The sequence below is a fragment of the Corvus kubaryi genome, unplaced genomic scaffold (genome assembly GCF_017639235.1).
Source record: "Corvus kubaryi isolate FWS band 111438036 unplaced genomic scaffold, C.kubaryi_AGA036_p1.0 split1-37296, whole genome shotgun sequence".
In the NCBI taxonomy this organism is placed as follows: domain Eukaryota; kingdom Metazoa; phylum Chordata; class Aves; order Passeriformes; family Corvidae; genus Corvus; species Corvus kubaryi.
Window position 1 is genome coordinate 11,916,250 of NW_024582075.1, and position 18,174 is coordinate 11,934,423.

General features: G+C 33.7%; 1 protein-coding gene across 1 annotated transcript in view; it reads right to left on the reverse strand.

Moving 5' to 3' along the window:
- CNTLN (centlein) overlaps positions 1-18,174 on the reverse strand; it is a 179,762-nt gene that overhangs the window by 26,215 nt on the left and 135,373 nt on the right. The window contains 5 exon segments of the mRNA XM_042013181.1: positions 2,780-2,965; positions 3,314-3,442; positions 5,056-5,182; positions 6,853-6,950; positions 10,196-10,360. Coding sequence (XP_041869115.1) covers positions 2,780-2,965; positions 3,314-3,442; positions 5,056-5,182; positions 6,853-6,950; positions 10,196-10,360 — 705 coding nt within the window.

Sequence of the window (18,174 nt, forward strand, 5' to 3'; positions counted from 1 at the left end):
CCACAGCAATGCAACACTCTATTACATTCCATTAGAAACATGTGCTCAATTAGTAACTCACCATATCCTCTAATGTGATCCAGTGGTGCGTATTGGACTTCTACAAGAAACCTCTTCCCTAGGTTTTGCAACTTATTATCTTGACCCAAAGAGATCCAAGATCCTGTGGTTCTGTGCTATCAGTAGCTCTAAAAGCAAGTAACACTGCCTGCTATAAAGAGTCACACTCTTTTCTCTGAAGTTCCCCTGTTCTCCCATTAATAGCTATAACTGTTAATTAGAAACTCTAAAATAATTTAATTGTTGTATGTTACAAAAGAACTATATAATGTCAAAGAGACATGGAATGGGTAGAACAAGTAACCGCATTCAATTTATGAATGAGGAGAAAATTACACTTGCACTCTGAAAAAGTAAAGCTTATGAAGCCATCAGAATAGCAGATGAAGATTAGACGGTCATATAATTTTGTTAACCTGTTTAAGTGATATATATAGGTTAAACTTGATCTCTATATGGAAACTTATTTGAGTTACAGGAACTGGAGTGAGAATCAAGATCAGGGGACAAAAAACTGACAGCTATCCACAAGAGTAGAAACAAGGGAGACCAGACTTCAAAAGTAGAGCTCCTCTTCAAGAGGAAGCAGTACTGCTATTTATTACGGTAATTACTGTCACAATACCTTGTTATAACATCAGATACACAAGAGGTATTTTAACAGGATTTACTTGACATACTGCACAATTCCACCGAATTGTCAAAGATTTTACTTTTTTACAGTGGTATATTGTTATCTGATTTTAGCACCCAACTAAACAAAGTAGTTTACTTATAGATACTATCTTTGTTTTCAAAAAATCTTTCTGCAGAGGAACAGTGGTCAGTAAAAAGGTTACTTGAAATATGCATGCATATTCTTTCTATCTAGGCAAGAAAGTAGGTATTATTAGCTAAATATAATTGTTATTATTAATATTTTTGTTATTGTTATTATTACTACTACTTGAAGAGAAATTTTCTTATTAAAATTTTTTTCACATATAGTGTAACTGTGCAAGTGCTAATGAGTATTCATGGTAATTAACAATGAAGCTGTCATCTTATTCAACAATGAATAAAGTTATCATTATAGATGCTAATAGGTGATTCTGCTCACTACAGCTACTTTTGAGAACTGAAGAGCTTTCATTTTCTCATTTTCTAACTTTTGAAAAACTTTTCATTAAGACAATATGTCAAATATTGATAGTATGATTGGTTTATCTCCTTATTTCTATAACTTCTCCTTTCACTTTATTAAATGAAGAAATTCCAAAATTCATAGCAGTCTGAATGGAGACTGAATTGCTTCTCTCTGTCATCAATGACACAGGAGTACTTAACTAAAAATAATAGATAATACATTAGATTAATTCAGGTTTTCCCATATTGATCCAAAAATAAGCATGCAGCTGTGGAAAGAACATCTATTTCTTCCTCTTAGAGAACATTCAGTATTAGAAGAAAACACATTTTCTCTCATGAAAATTTACAGTTTTTTCAAGAATAGGCAGCATATTTCTGAATGAACAGGCATAGTGATCAGTTTTATACTTCTTTTGCAAAAGTTACATCAAAAGGCAAACAGAAAATAGCCTTTATTTTAAACACAAACTTTAAAATAACTCATTTTTTTAAATAACAGGCACTTTTTTTGTGAAAACCAATCATTATTTTCAACTTAAATAAATTAGCTTTGAATTATTTGAATTTAGGATTTTAAAGTGTATTCAACATCATTCAGTCTTTTTTCATACGAATTTTATATGAACTTTGCAACTGAACTGAACATGGGATGATTTCAGGCAAATGCTAAAGGTCTGAAAACTGCTGTGCAGAGTGACTTTTCACCTGATGATGACAGAAAGGCGTGCACAAGTATTTAAGTTACTAAATTTCAATCCAGTGTTGAAAGTTTTTCTTGAACTATACATGCCTTCTTTTTCCAGTGCATCAAAATACCATTACTCTTTACTTTGAATGCTTCAGCTTGCTCAAACATATCTGAAAGCAGCTTACTTCTACAGAAATCCAAGAGCAGTAGAGAAGTAGCTCTGTTTCTTGGGCTAATAAGGAATAGCCTACTTTGAAAGTTGGTATACAGTAGTTATATGCTAAATTAATACAATAAAAAATATTCTGAGTTGGAAGAGACCCACAAGGATCATCAAAGTCCAACTCCTGGCCCTGCTCAGCACCATCCCCAAGAGTCACACCACGTGTCTGAGAGCACTGTCCAAACACTACCCTGTCAGGCCGGTGCTGTGACCACTTCCCTGAAAGGAATGTAAGGAAACAATATTCTACATACTGCTCTTAAAACGGCTTTCAATTTTGCAACATGGAAGCTTCCTTATTTAGTATTTCTAAAACAAGAAGCACATGCATATGGAAAATGAGGTAATTCACAGTAATCAACCTGAGTTATATTAAATGTGTTGGAATTTTTTTTGCTGCAAAGTAATCTGATACACAACCAAGCACCTTTTTTTGGGAACAAGTATATGGCAGCTATACATAAAAAGATGACCAATAAAAGTTGTGGAAGTCTTTGAAAGTCTGGGAGAGAGGCACTGATTCTTTCTCCTCATTGAAACCTAACACCAGAACACTGCAGGAACTACAAATATTGTTCTGGAACAGGGAGTGCATCAAAGCCTTGCTTAATCTTTTATTTGCTTTCAATCAAAAATACATTTTTTCAGGTGAACACTCAGAAGAAAATCAACATTCAAACCTTCACAAATGTCTTCAACTCTTCTACTTTGTCACTGGCAAGCAGCAGCTTCTTCTGCAGAGTTTCCAAAGCCTGTGCACTCTGTTTAGCCAATCCATGTAGCTGTTGACATGCAGCAGTTTCAAGGTCAGTCATAGCACATTCAGTCTCAATCATTTCGCTCTCTAGTTTGGTAAGCTTGAGATCCTAAAACACATCCACAGAGACACAGCAGTGCTATGACAAAAGCTGACAGGATTACAAAAAAATGAATGAACCTCCCACACCATGGTTGCCATCACACAATATTTCACTTCCAACATATAATATGTAATTTCATGGCAAAAAGTAATTTCATTTTCAGTCATTGTGCCCATGTTTCAGTACCTAAATTTCAGAGGTGTGACTGAATAACATCAGAGAAACAGATTACTATTATTCTGCTATTTTCTCCTTTTCTGTACTGAAAGTTTAAGCTGATGACCTTGCAACTTTTCATTTGAAAGGAAGGTATGAAAAAGTTCCACAGTGGAGCCATCAAAACTCTAATTATACCTTTTTCTCCAAATCATCTTTAGCCTTGTGATACATCTGCTCATACTGAGACTTCTCTTTCATAGCTACATTAAATCTTTGTTTCAGTGAGTCAATGGAAGCTTTTTTGTCTTCAGCCAGTGCCTTCACCTGAAATAATGAAAGCTCAAGAGCATTGATTATCAAGACAGAAAACTCAAAAATTAGAATAAAATCAGAACTAAGCATATCTATATTACACAAACATACGTAACTATATAAATAACTTTATTGAAGTATCTTTTTCTGAAACTGCGGACTTTAATAAATCTCTACTGCTGATCCAGTAGAGATCAGTTTGCACACAATCTTGTCACATAAAGTTTTGACCTGTATTAAATATAAAGAAAAGCTCTTCATTTGCAGAGTTGTTCGTTCATATTTTTGACTTACAGTAATTGCAAAAGGGAGTAAACTACAACTTCCACGAATTTCTTTTGTCAGAGATAAAATCATAAATTCAAACTCAGCTGAGAAAATAACCGTCTATATGTTAACAGTCTGTAAAGCTTCTTAGATAATGATTATCCAAGGTAAACACTGATTGGGGGTAAAATGAAAAAAAACAATGCTCCGAAAAATCGTTCAGCTTTCCTATAGTGCTTATCACAAAGTTTTCCTGTCAATATCAAGTAACAGGGAATTTCTTTGATCTTTTGAGAAGATAATGTAAAATTTATCAAGCTGATTTTCCACATGGAATAATCAAAATAATATATGGAATATGATTCTCTGGAAATGCAGTGCTTAAAACAGTCAAAGTACAGCACTAAAGCACATCATTCCATGCTAAATCTTTTATCTAAAACCAAAACCAGGTATTTTTCTCATACTTAACTCTCATACCTTAACTCCCTTGCTTACTTATGTTCTCACTTTCTGGCTGTGGATTTCTTAATAACACCTTATCTTTAGTATGGAGGGTTATACAGTAGCTCTCTCTGGAGCAGAAAACACTCTGTGACAGCAAGCAGAAACAGGGCTTGTGATATTCAGCAAGCACTTGCATTCTAGGCAAACAAAAGCAAACTGGCAGATTGTTTATTTCTATTTTGGATTCATAAGCTGCATAACCTGACAGACAACCAAACATCATGATCTTTTTCTGGCACTAAAGGCCGAAGTGCAATACATCAGTTGGATAACACAGAAATATGCCAAACCATATGCAAGTTCTCTTACCCTCAGTGAAATCATCCTAAAATTTTGCAGGAGAAAATGATTTGCTAGAGAAGTCAAATACTACCAACACAGTTAGAATTACTTTAAGCTAAGAACTGTGAATCATTCATAACACTGCAGTAGAAAATAGATTAACATATTAAAGCATTTAACTACTATAGCCAGGAGAGATGCATGGACTTCATTAGCATATGTCATGTAAAATCACCCTTGTTTCGGGTCTACTGTATTTTATGAACTTACAGTGCATAAAACTAAATCCCACTACTTACAGCATATCCTTGCAACTGTGTGTTCTGAATACTTTAATATTTAATTACACCTATCATGAAGAGAAATTAAATTATGCTGAATCCATTCAAGCTATCACCATATACTGATTTCATACAAATTATAGTGGAGGGAATTACACCCTTCAATTAACTGTGTGTTATTTGCTTTAAGCAATATATTGATTTAATATGAATAGTGTATTGAAATAACTTCTGTAAATCCATCAGCTTCTGTTTTTCCAAAAACTAGGAATAGCAAGAAAGAAGTACCTTTCTCTCAAGACTTTCCAATGTTTCATGTGAGGTTTTCTCATTTTCTTGATTTGCTTTTAGGCGAGACCTTAAGTCTTCTGTCAAATGTCTTTTCATAGTAAGGTCCCTCGCCAACTGAGAAATTCTGCACGGGAAGAAATTGGACTGGATATTACTATTAGAAAATTTGGTTAATATGCAACTAAAAGGTATAAAGGCAGTAGACAATCTATCATGCCTGCAGCTTTAGAATACTTTTAAAAACAAAAGCTGATTCAGTTCTTGCAATTTACCCTGTTCTCAAGTACTAAACCCAGTTTCAATCTCTTATTAAACAGACCTATTTCTAAATATGCAATACATTTGTGATTTGCTTTTTGCTAGTCTGAGCTGATATCACAATAATTCTTAAACTATTATCAAAAAAAGGGAAAAATAAACCTGCTGAGCCCACAAAATTTAATTAATTAAATTCCTTTGATCTCTCAGTCATTCAAACAGTATTTTTTGCAAAATTATTTTCAAAAGAAAGTGAAATGAGGAAGTCTGCTCTCATCATACTGAGCAAAACACAGAAAACTCTCTCCCTGTGTGTCAGATGAGATAAAATGCAAAACCTAGAAATAACATCAGCTTTTGTCAGAAACTGCTCAAAAAAACCCCAAAACTCTTATGTACTAAAAACTAAGTTTGTTCAATGAGAAATTTATGCCTTATACAATGCTTCCAGTATAATAACAAAAATTAATATTTTAAATATAAACATAAGCAATAACGATATATGTATAGATATCTGTATCTTTTTCCAATGAAAGCAAAATGAATGGTAGTATGTTCAGGAATACAACACTGTTAATATAATGTCAATATCATATTAAAAAAAAAAAACCAGGAAAAGAGTGCATCTAAAAATTTCTTTGATCTGTTTCACCTTTACACTCTTACTGTTATTTTGGTTACTATGTCTAACAGCTTATGAAAAAACTAGTATCTATTTTATAAAGAAAGCATGCTATCCTTTGACTATTTTAAGTTTAAAATCTTATGGTGGAAAAATTCAGTTTCACTTTGAAACAGAAAATAAACAATGAACACAATTTAACCATTTTAAGAGTCTATTTTTCAAATGAAATTATTTCCAATAAGTAAACTGCATTCTTTCGTCAATTAAAAAAATCAGAATGGTTAGAGGAGTTAAACTCTTGGGCAGACAAGAAATTCAGATACACTAATAGCTTTTTTATGGTTTATAAAATAACTATACTGAAGATCAGTATTATATCAGTTACAATAGGTAGAATAAAAATCTCGGTGGCATACCTGACAATTTATGAAATTCAAAATGAATAGCAAACCTTAATCAATTCAAATAGAAACAAATACAACTGTCTTTTTGAACTTTTTTATGAATGTAAGAGTAGCTATTTAATCTTATTTAAGCATCTGAACCTTGACATGTCTCTTAGCCCCTAGGCAAAGAATTACTGAATTTGAAAGACTGTGTTTAACAGTGCTGAGGAATTCATTTTGACTTACATCAAGGATAAAATACCCTACTCTAGAGTCTGAGTTCTGACTTAAGGTATCTTTATTGCCATACAGGTACTGTAGCTAGCTAATCACTCATCAGTTTAAAAAAACCCGAAATTTAAGCATATACTGCTCCAGTTTTAAAAAAAAACCCGTAACAGTATGCAAGACTGCAATATAAAGAATACATCGCTCTCTTAAAAACCGAAGTACAGCTAACGTTGTAGCGATTTTACAGCTGCCACTGGGTGGCACCAGACACAATGGATAGAAAAGTGACCGTACTTCGTTTGTAGTTCCCTAATCCGTTCTTCTTTTTCCTGGACTTGATTTTTAAGTGACTTAATGGTGGTCGATTGCTTAGCGGTTTCAGTATTCAAATTCTATATTGAAAAATATTAAAATATAAATAAAGTAGACTAAATATGATCACAGTCAACAGTAAATTCTGAAAAACATTATCTGTGTAAATTTCCATGTATTTTATGAAGGTTCTTAGAAATTAACTGGTAAAAAGGAGCATTCTTACTTTCTAGCAACACTTAAGCAGAAGCACATTCCTTGGAAAAAACGACGAAAATCAGTACTTTTCCATTGTTCTAATAATGTACGGTTAACAGATGTTCCCCGGGACACTTGCAAGCACCAATCAGGACCACATTTTCTCTTGCATAGCATGGTCAGAAGAAAAGGTAACAGAAGAGAAGTAAAACTGGATCTTCATTTGAACTGCATCTTTGAATGGTATAGTTCTACAGCACAAGGAGTCTACATCTGTACAGCACAAGAATGTCCAGTAATTCCTTTCATCTTGAGTATTAGGAAATACAAGAAAATTTAGAAGAGTGATTGTTTTCATGTCTCCTGAAATTCAAAGCACAAGACACAGACATTTCCATTTGGCTGTACTAACACAACAACAAGCAGGTATGATCCTAACTTTCAGGCACATGTCATTTCAGTGAAGGACAATTATACAGTTGTTGGCCATTCCTCATTTGTATACAGTAAGAAAAGAAGTGCCTCTATTCCTCCATGCAATTACACATATTATCTACCCAAGACCTAAATTCAGATCTGAATCAGTCTACAGAAAAAAAAAGAAATTTAACTAAGTAGCCTTCTTAGCAATCTGAGCATTGACTGCCATTGCTGAAATGGCAGCTCAAACACACCACACTGAGGTATTTAAGAACTCCAAGAAGTGTTGCCAAAAGATACGTATTAAGCATATGCACAACATATATGTGTGCCTATATGTATACCGATTCAACCACTGTACTACAGCTTTTTACTCACTATGTATAAACAATAAGCAAACAGATCAGATATGCTGTAAACAAAGATACTTCAGGAGAATTTCTCTGCTAGGTGCAGAGTTGTAATGCCTATTAACATTAATGGCAGTATTGTACATAACTCTGTGCACCTCAAGGGGAGTATATATTCTTGTGTGCATAGTTAGATGTAAAATATTGTTCTTAATAACTTGTCTAGTCTATTTACTATTATTATAATGCAAGGTATAACCAGAAAATTGTTAAAATGATGTATGCTAGCAGAATATTCCTGAGTTTCCCAAGACCTGTTTGTGGAGCTTGAGTTCCATTAGTGTAAAGCACAGCACCCAGTTACGTGGTTTACACACCAGACATGAACTTGAGTATGTAGGTGGGCCCCTGCACATGTTCAGAGGCAAAGACATATGCTTATGGTATTTTGCTTTCAAACTCACCACCCACACTTAACACATTTCTTCCTATTGGCAGAGATACAAGGAGTCATTACACACAGCATAAACAAACACTGCAAAGACAGTGCTAAGGAAAAAAAAAATAAATAATAAAACCAGGTACTTGGAGATTTTGAGCTATAAGGAAAGCTTTTGCTACTTATACATTCAGATATCTAAGAGAGTAACTATGTGTCTCCTTTTTAAGTCAGCTAGAGAGCCTGGAACAATAATCGACAACCCTTTGACAAATTCTTCTGCTAAAAGGTGACTTGCAGGACTTGAACTAGCTTTAAATCAAGTTAAGAATTTTAGAAACTTGATTAAGTAGTTTTTGAGGCCCTTTTATTAAAAACTCTCATCCAATTCAGAAACCAGTGAATTTACTCTACTGCTTAGCATTTGGGGTCACAGACTATCTCCATCCTAAATATAGTTTTGCATACATGATTTATTTTTTCATTAAAAATTTAATATATCTTTAAGAAGGAATTAAAAGTCATGCTAGTATTTTTGATATCAGATTTATATATGCTTGCTAAATGTTTCCTCTGCTGCAGAAACAAAAAAACCTTTGATTTTTCAGCAATTTATTTTGCTGTTCACATTTGGCAGACAAATAGAGCAGGCTTCTAGCATGGGTGCTACTCTTAGGCTATTTAAAAAAATATATCCCATTTTTTTTATTTTTCCTACTTGCATAGATCAATTGACTGCTAGGTTTCTGTATAATGAAGATACTTATCTAAAAGGTACAACCCTAATTAACAGAAATTACCACTCACCAGCAACAGAAGCAGACTAGTCAATCCCAAATCTAAAAACAATACTCAAGAAGACAGTGTGTATGGTTTTAAGACCTCTTTCTCATAATTAAAGTACATCAGTTTATGTGCCTTTTCATGGCTACTCCCAGCTGGGCACATCTCTTTATCAATGTGACCTACCTTTACTAATCCCTGAATTTAGATGTTATGCATCCAGTGTGCAATAGCCAAGATCTGTAATACCAAGATTACCATCAACAACGAAGAGGTCTGAGCATTACCCACATCTCGTGTGCTAGCACAGTTAATCCAGCATTTAGAGTCAGCTATGTTGATTGTGTAATACAGCCTTCTCTTGTAGCTGGTGCTTTGGCAGACCCTTTGGCTACTGTGGAGTTTTTTCTAGCAGCACGAAGCTGTACCATTTTGACCTTTTCTCTTTCTTCTACTATTTAACAGAAAACAATGGGAAAAACCAACTTTAAGACATTCTGTTGCAAATATATTTCCTCCAGTGAGAAGAGAAGAAGAATTAATATGCTTGAGCAAGGCCACCTGCTGAGAAAGCTTTCAGAACAACACAGTTCAGTATCTACATCACTCACACGCAACAGATTCACTGGAGACTGAGAACTGAAATCATCAAGTCAGTATTTCCCTACCAGCTAATCTACAAAAATACAAATTGAAAAAAATAGTCCCTTTGAAGACAAAGACAGTAGTAACGCACACACAACAGTGTTGCCCCATTAGCTCAAATTCTTTGCTCCCCTTTCACAGACAGCTATTGCTTTTCTTCTTCGTAAAGGAAGAAAGGAATCAACTGAATTCTCATCTAACTAATTCCACAGCACCTTCCAACAAGATGTACTTTATCACTGTGCAAAAACCCAGCAAGTCTCCTTGTCTGGACTATTTGATCTGCAGGAATTGTTTTAATTGTAACTTCTAGTTCTGTCTATGACTACATTTCATCTTACCATCAAAGGCAATCTAACACCTAAGCTGCTAATCACTGGCTATGATATACAAATGTTAGCATATGTGAGTATACGTATGTCTGCTTGACCCAGTTATGAACTACTGCTCATACGAATTATCCTCAGCTCTAGATAATCTGTTCTGTCACCTTTAGTTTGCACTGCAGCTGTTTTATCTCTAAATTAATGTTCTTTGAAGGAGCTGGTGTGGCTTCACTCTTGCCAGCAGTTTGAGACAGGTGTCCTCTCAACTTTGATTTTCCTTGTAAATCCTCCTTTTCCTGTTGCCACTTGCCCAGGTTGGAGGTCAACACCTGTTTTACAAAGAGAATAAACAATCACAGTTTCATCCTAAAAATATTTCTGCTTGATCATATGAGATGTTTCTCCAGTTCAGCATTCAAGAGGAATGAAACAGTATACATTATCCGTAATTATATTGCATAGCTGTTGGTTGAATTCTCTAGTATAGGCGAAGATCAAATCCAGCAGGAAAAAGAAGTCTAATTCCATTAAAAACAAGCCAAATTTTTTTAGGGCAAAATAATTCAATTTTGACTGAATATGTTACTGTTTTAACCACGACAAACAAAAATTATCATACAAAACTGTGCAGCAGTTACTGTTGAAACCTGTTTACCTAGACCCCTCTGGAATTCAGCAATTATTTTTCCACAGAACATGAAGAAATACCACGATGTCTCAGACACCAGTGTGAATTAAGGGTCGTTAAATGTCAAATCTGTTATAATGGTGACCACTGAAGCTCACTAGAATTGCTGCGTTGACAACTGCTACAAAGCATACACCCTTCTCTTGGCTTTTGTTTTGATATTTGTAGGGCTTGTAGAGGTTAAAGCAAAGTGGACCAGCTGCACTAAAGATCTCCTGGTTGGCTGGTCTTTACCTATGTGTTATTTCATCCCTTTCAATATATGCACCACAGCCAGAGAACCACATATTCCATAACCTTGACTCTAGGGCTGAAGTACTTAAGTGGTAAAAGACAAGCTGGAGCAGGACAGGATAACAGATGTTAGTTGTTTATTCCACTGGGTAGGTCTTACCACCCTATACTGCAGCCAAAATGCTTCTCACTTAGCAACATAAATGCAAAGTCCAATTAGCAGACAAGCCTTGTTAGGGATTTAGTTCAAATAAATACCATGCAAACAAACTCTGTCTTGTTGCACTTGACTGACAACCAACAAGACTTATTCCACTTTGTACCAATATATTTCACATTACTCCTTACAGAAGTAATGTTTTAAATAATGGCTTAAATTTAAATAATATTGAATGTTGTTCTGCAAAAAGGGGAACTGAAATAATCTCCATGCTAGTGATTAACTTTCACAAAACTGTAGTCAGATGAAAGCTAACAATGGCCTAACAGCTCTCTTCTCCTTAAAAGGGTTATTAAAGTGCTATCTTATTATTCCATATAAGACTATAATATAGTAGCTTAACATAAGAAACAATTGTACAAAATTGTATTGAAATATCTCAAAGTACAAAAAACCCCTTACTTTGTGAAGAATCCTGATCAGAAACATGAGAAGATACAGGACAGCTTGAAACAGCTAAATGTGTGCCTGATTATAAGCTGGTGCCAGACAAAATACCCAACCAAAAGAAACCCCAAGCCTCAGAAACACACAAAAAACCCACCCCAAACCCAACAAAACATTAAAAACCCACCCCAAAAAAACAAAAAACCCACGAAAAAGTTAAGGAGAGTATTCTATTTTCGAGCAATTTATTATTTAACTTACAAATTAGATTTTATACAGCTTGATGTTATTAGAAAAAAAAAATTAATATATATGTGTTTATAAAAACACTCCCATGACAATATATATATGTGTTTATAAAACACACTCCCATGACAATAATCTGATGATCATATATATACAGCTAAAAGAGAGTCACATTTATTCCCATTATGAATAAAAAAAGAATGCTTGTAGATTTTGCATTAGCCTAAAAAAATATCATGGGTACAAGGTAAATTCATCTGGCATTTAAAGTTAAAACTCTAACAGTATTTATTTCATATTCACTAAGTGCACTTATTAAAGTCAGTGGGCATTTTACATATGTATCTGAGGTAAGTACTGTTCTTAGTGAAAGGGTTAATCTTTCCATTCCCTTCTGTGTCTGCTGTCATTAAACAAGCAATAGATACTGTATTTTCGAATTGACTATTCCTTAATCTGATATATTATTCCCATAATTAATACATTCGCAGAGTAAAAGACAAAATGAGGGCTATTTCAATAAGCAAAACCAGTAGTAGTACAGAAGGACATAGTATAGAAAAATATGAGGGTTATGTTAATTTGTCCAGTATAACCAATATTTCTACATGCAGAATTTCATGATTCAGTGTCTCTATAATAAATTATTCATAAAAAGAAAAGCAAGAAAAAATAAAGCATAGCTAGATCAATATCTCTGTTCAAAATTAGAAATGCCCCAATATCTGCTCAAGATAACTCGTGCCTCTTAGAAGTATCTTACACTACTGCTCCTGACAATATGCATCAGTTCTAAAACGTCATGACTTGCACCAGACACATTCTCAAAAATCATAATAAATATATTCAAAAAGAAAAGGTCTTTGTGGGACTGTTGCTAAAGATGACAGTTATAAAAACTACTTAAGGAGGTAGAAAAAAAGAATTTGAAATAAAAATCTACATAAATTCGGAAACAGCGTAAGGACTACAAGGATAAAGTAGCATATAATGTACAAGACCCCCAACTCGCAAAAGGAGACAGGCATGCAATTGCAATCAGAGATTTCACAGAAGTTGTCTCCTAATATTTCTGTAGACATTGTAAATGTACTACAGGACTGATAATTCTACTGCATTACTCATGCTTTTAATCTATTGAACGGTTATGTGAAAATCCTGTGTAAATCCATGTGGGATGTAAAAAACAGCCCCCTTGCCCTATAGAGATATTTATGCCTAAAAGATATTCCTTGCATTTACTTAAGAAATAAGTTTATTACCCTGGTGTTCTTTACTGCTCCCTATATTTTAGGTCAAGTTTTTTATTATTTTTTTCTTTTTTAGACACAATGGAAGTTTTGTGTGTGTGCTACCATGCACACAAATCCTGAATGACAGAATAAAAAGAATTTACTCCCGGGGAAGAGGTCACCAGGATGAAAGGTAGAAGAATCTTAAACATCAGCTAGACCAGATGTTGGTAAGCGCAGCCTACCGCTGTTCCCCTATGATGTAGTGGCCTTTGTCTGCTGCACCTCCTCCAGAGTGTTTTTGGCTTAACAGATGTTTATAGGTTCAATATTTTAACACCCATCTATCTTAATCTCCTTGCTCCTGGTATACCCACGACACTCTGTTCTGCTGTTCACAAAGGAGTAGTGATGAAACCTCAGTTTCTATGTAGTCAGCATAAAACTTGCAGTGACTCAGCAAGGCTTTTTACCCTCTGCTCAGAAAGACAGCTGTGTGGATGGCCCAGTGGGTTAACACAGGAAGTTCCTGGAATGGCCTATTGTTCCTTGGCATCACAATCACTCAATAAGGGGCTTTGAGCTCATTTTACAGAAGTCACTATTCTACTGCAACTGCACGTATGAATATAACATTTCTGTTGGAAGTAGCCGATACTGTATTCCTACTGAAGTCACACAACCCCATACATTTATATTTGCAAAATAAATTATACAGAATAATTATAAACCAGGACGTAAATCGAACATTCTTGATACACTTTTTAAGCAGTGACATAATCTTATTTTGCTACTCATTTCGTAAACCGGCTAAAGGTAATATACTGTGACGTGTAAAAATCCCACTTGCTATGAAGCTTCCCACCCTAAAATCCTGGCAGACGAGAACATTTCTATGTCTGTAAGAAAACTGAAGTTAACACACTCATTTTTCTTTTCTCTAAAAAATCTTGCTACAGTAGGTAATAAAATACATTTGCTATGTGAGTAGCTCCTATACAAAGTTCTATTTTAGAATTTAATACTGCTTCTATAAATGTTTTATACAGAATAGTATTTTCTCACAGTTTCAGCTCAATCACGGAAAACATACAACAACATGAAAAACAAGTGCAGTACTTGTTGCACACATAAAACATAAAATAACTTTTCAAAGCATGCTTGCAGGTAGACAGTTACATAGTTACAGTTTTACTCACTCTATCAAATATTATATGACGTAATGATAAACCTGTTTACAATATCCAAGACAAATTTATTGTGTCAATCCCACTAAACTTGACCTTTTTGCATTCTCTTGAATCAAAACCTGCCTGAGCATGATGGGTCATAGAAAAAAAAAAAAGCTAAAATTAATAAAGATGGTATGTAGCTCTCTGAAAAGATACATACCAGACTAAAAAGCTGTGCTGAATACTTAATGTGATCATATAGAGAAAAGGCAAATAACTTCAAATCCTCAATCAAAGTTCCTTTCATGCAAGTGCTGTAAGTCGTTGATTACTTAGTATTCTAGACATGAAAATAAAATATCAAACAGAAGTCTGGTGACTTAATATCCGATCCCTAAAATGAAACAAAGACCCCCCAAAAGCAAGGAAAACTTCTAAAATGTAGGAATTATTTGTCATTTATTCCTCTGAAATTTTAGTAAAATCTACAGAATCATTATTAGTTGTAATAATTAGTTGTAATTTTTTTCAGCCAATTGCAGTTTTCAGGAGCTGACTATTTCACGAAATGTCAAATAAATGAAGGTAATATAGAGGACTTTTTGCCAGTGCTTTAGCTAGTTGTTAGACTTCAGTAGCCTTTAGAGACCATTAAGTACCCTTTGGCTAATTGGCCAATGGTAGATTAATCCTCTTTTTATTCTAGCAGCACCATTTTAACACCCTTTGCACTCTGTCAGTGTAGTATCTGAACGACAAAATAATATTGTGCATGAATAATAAGCAGAAAAGTTAAATTAACATTTCATGTTTCACATGCCATACCTATGTGTCAGGGAAAAGAACCCTCTTTTAAAGCCACTGACATTCAACTTTTTTAAACAATCTCGTGTTGACACCTTACTGAAGTGAATCTTCCTAATTACTGCTAATTGCCTATCAAGGAAAAAAAAATCTGTCCTTGAAGTGCAGTTGTCTAGTATGGATGAACACAGCTCCAAAGTGCATAGTAAAGACAAGCATGACACTTGAGGTGTGCTACATTATTATGAGGTCATACTAAATATGGTTTGCAATGAACAAAGCAGCTTTTAAGGATGTTTAAGGTACTGAAAATGTCAATCTCTCATGAAGTGTTTAAATTAGTTCCCAGAAGAGAAATACAGACATTAACCAGCAGATAAGAGGTATATTTCTCATCTCAGGTATTTTACTAAAGAGAAACATTTGTCCTATTGATATTGGTAACACAATTGCAGTTCATCTGCTTTATAAAAGCAGTGTTTACATTGGAATGGTCCTTTCACACATACAAATTCAGCTATTATTGGAAAAACATTTGTAATCACTAACAAAGACTCCTAGACTCATGGATTTTGAGTGTCTTCTTAAACATGCTTAAACATGTGCTACTACTGATCAGTCATCTTTTATAAAGGGCTATTTACTGTGTAACACATCATAAACAAAGGTTTTACCTGTAATTTTAATTCAGGTACTCACAGTTAATCTACAGCTAAATTTATTCTACAACTTATAAAAGCCTAGTATTGCAACATCTGGCTACAGCAATTTGTTAAATAATACAAAAAGAAAATCAATTGAATCAGTCCAGACAGGTCCTTTTTGAATTTTGGTTTGTTTTATTCTTTTTGTAAATACTAGTAGTATCACATCGATCAAGAGCAGAAAACATAAATATATTTTAGAGGAACACACAACACTCATATATAAACAAATCGGCTAATACATTCTGGGCCCAATTCTCCAAGAAATTATCTGCTCCTATAACAACAGACAAGTCTGAGTACAAAACTGTGTATTGTGCAACCAACGATTTTTCAAATAAATTATAGAAAATAAGAGAAAACTTAGTAATAATATAAATCACAATTTTTAAGATGATGAAAATGCTTCTGAAACATGTAATCTGTATAATGATTACACCAATTCAAAGATAAATGCTTTGTCCTGCAGCAATTCTATTTTAGCCTTCATTTTCTATCACTTTCATTTCATGTCTATGTACAAGTAAACATTGCTGTATCCCATGCCTAATTTTTGTGCGTATTAAGAACACTATCTTGCTTTCATACTAAAGCAGATGCTGCACTCCATCTGTCCTTGCAAATTTCAAAGGAATATAAGGAATATTAACTATTTATTTAACAGTACTTATACAAGTATTTCATAATGATCACTTACATGATCACAACTATGTGATTTAATTTTTGTAGTGATTGATTTTCCAATATGGAGATGTAAACTCACAAAATATATAGTGTGCAGGACACTGTCTGCAAGACCTTAATATTTCCAGAGAAAAATTATAGAACTTTAAGAAATCAATATTAAAAATAAAAATATTCAGTACTTCAGTATATACTATCTTATCTATTTGAACTTATTCGAAGTATTAATACCTACCAGACATAACACAATACATTAAAATGTTTTACTACAAATAAATTAAAAATGAAAATATAACTGGTGACATTTCATGACACTTTGTCCCGTTTGAAAATATCTGAGTATTATGGCAAACCAGTTGTGAAGATGTGGCTGAAGTTCAAAACCAATGTTTTCATGTACCCACCACTGCTATTTAAATAAATACTAGTATTCCAACACCTAACATGCCTGTGCACATTATTAAGATACAAGGAAAGATTTACAGCTGATGCATAAAATTTGCCCTAAGATTTCCATGGCTGTGTACTTACTATGGGATTTTCAACATAAGACATGATATCCAGGCAATCTTTTGTAGTTAGGACCAGGTTTTATGGCATTATTTTTTTTCAGGACTACACAGTATTTATCTGATTTCCACCAAACACAAGAGTAGGGGCAAACTCATAAAGCTTGAAATTTGAATTTTTCATCTAGGGTCAGGGATAGTGCTTGCCATATTCCCCCTGCTTAATCTTAACACATCTAAGCACTGCAAATGAACTACTTGCATGAGAGCCAGTCAGGGAATTTCACAATCCCTACAACTCATTACAAATTTAACAGCAGCAATACTAAGTATTCATATGTTTCAGATAACACATACAAATATGCTGTACTAAAACTCATTGGGGGAAAAAATTAATAATGCTTCCATCTGTTTTCTGTATAACTCACATAAAATAGAGAGAAACCAAAATGAAAATGCTATTTTAAAGACTGTGTTTAAACTTTCTTTTGATTTACCCACTAGGTTTCGAAGCATACAGCTTTATATCTTTAAAAACTAAAGTTGTTTTTAAGAGAATATATAAGAAAAAAAGAAACAAAAGAACTGAAAGAATGGAGAAATATTAATTTAACCTCTCCTCATTTCCATCTGTTTTAGAGAGTAAACCATTTTCTACTGAAATATTTCTGCATCTCAAATGTAAGTGAGCAGGAAATCTGTGCTTGTAGGGAAAGCTGTTCCACCTCCCACATTACTCCTTATGTATTATTTTCCTTTGTTTAAATTTCAGATTTTCAACTGTTAAAGACCATTCTCTTCCAACTTACTTTGAGGAAGTGATGTAACTATTTTAAAATAAAAATTACTAAAATGTATGTAGGCTATAGGCATTCTCAGAAGTTGGTTGCAATATTCAAGGAACAAAATTTATAAAGATAGCTCTATGCTTATTTTTGTTTAATTATTTCAGCATCTAATTTGTAGCCACTTCAGATATCAACAAAGCCGAAAAAATGTCCTAAGAAAGTTTTCTTACTTGTTTTTTTGCAGACAGCTGTGTAAAAGCAAAACATTTTAAATATAAACTGCATTAACAAACTTAGGTAATGGAAAAGTTCTATGTTCTCATAGAGAATGAAAAATAAAGAAGAAAGAATTGCAGGGAAAAAACCATTAAGTATCTGGAAGGAATTTTTCTAGACACATAAAGGTGATGTTATATAAATATTTATGTATTATTTACATTTTTATAAAAGAAAACAAGGATATTGCTGGCCACTT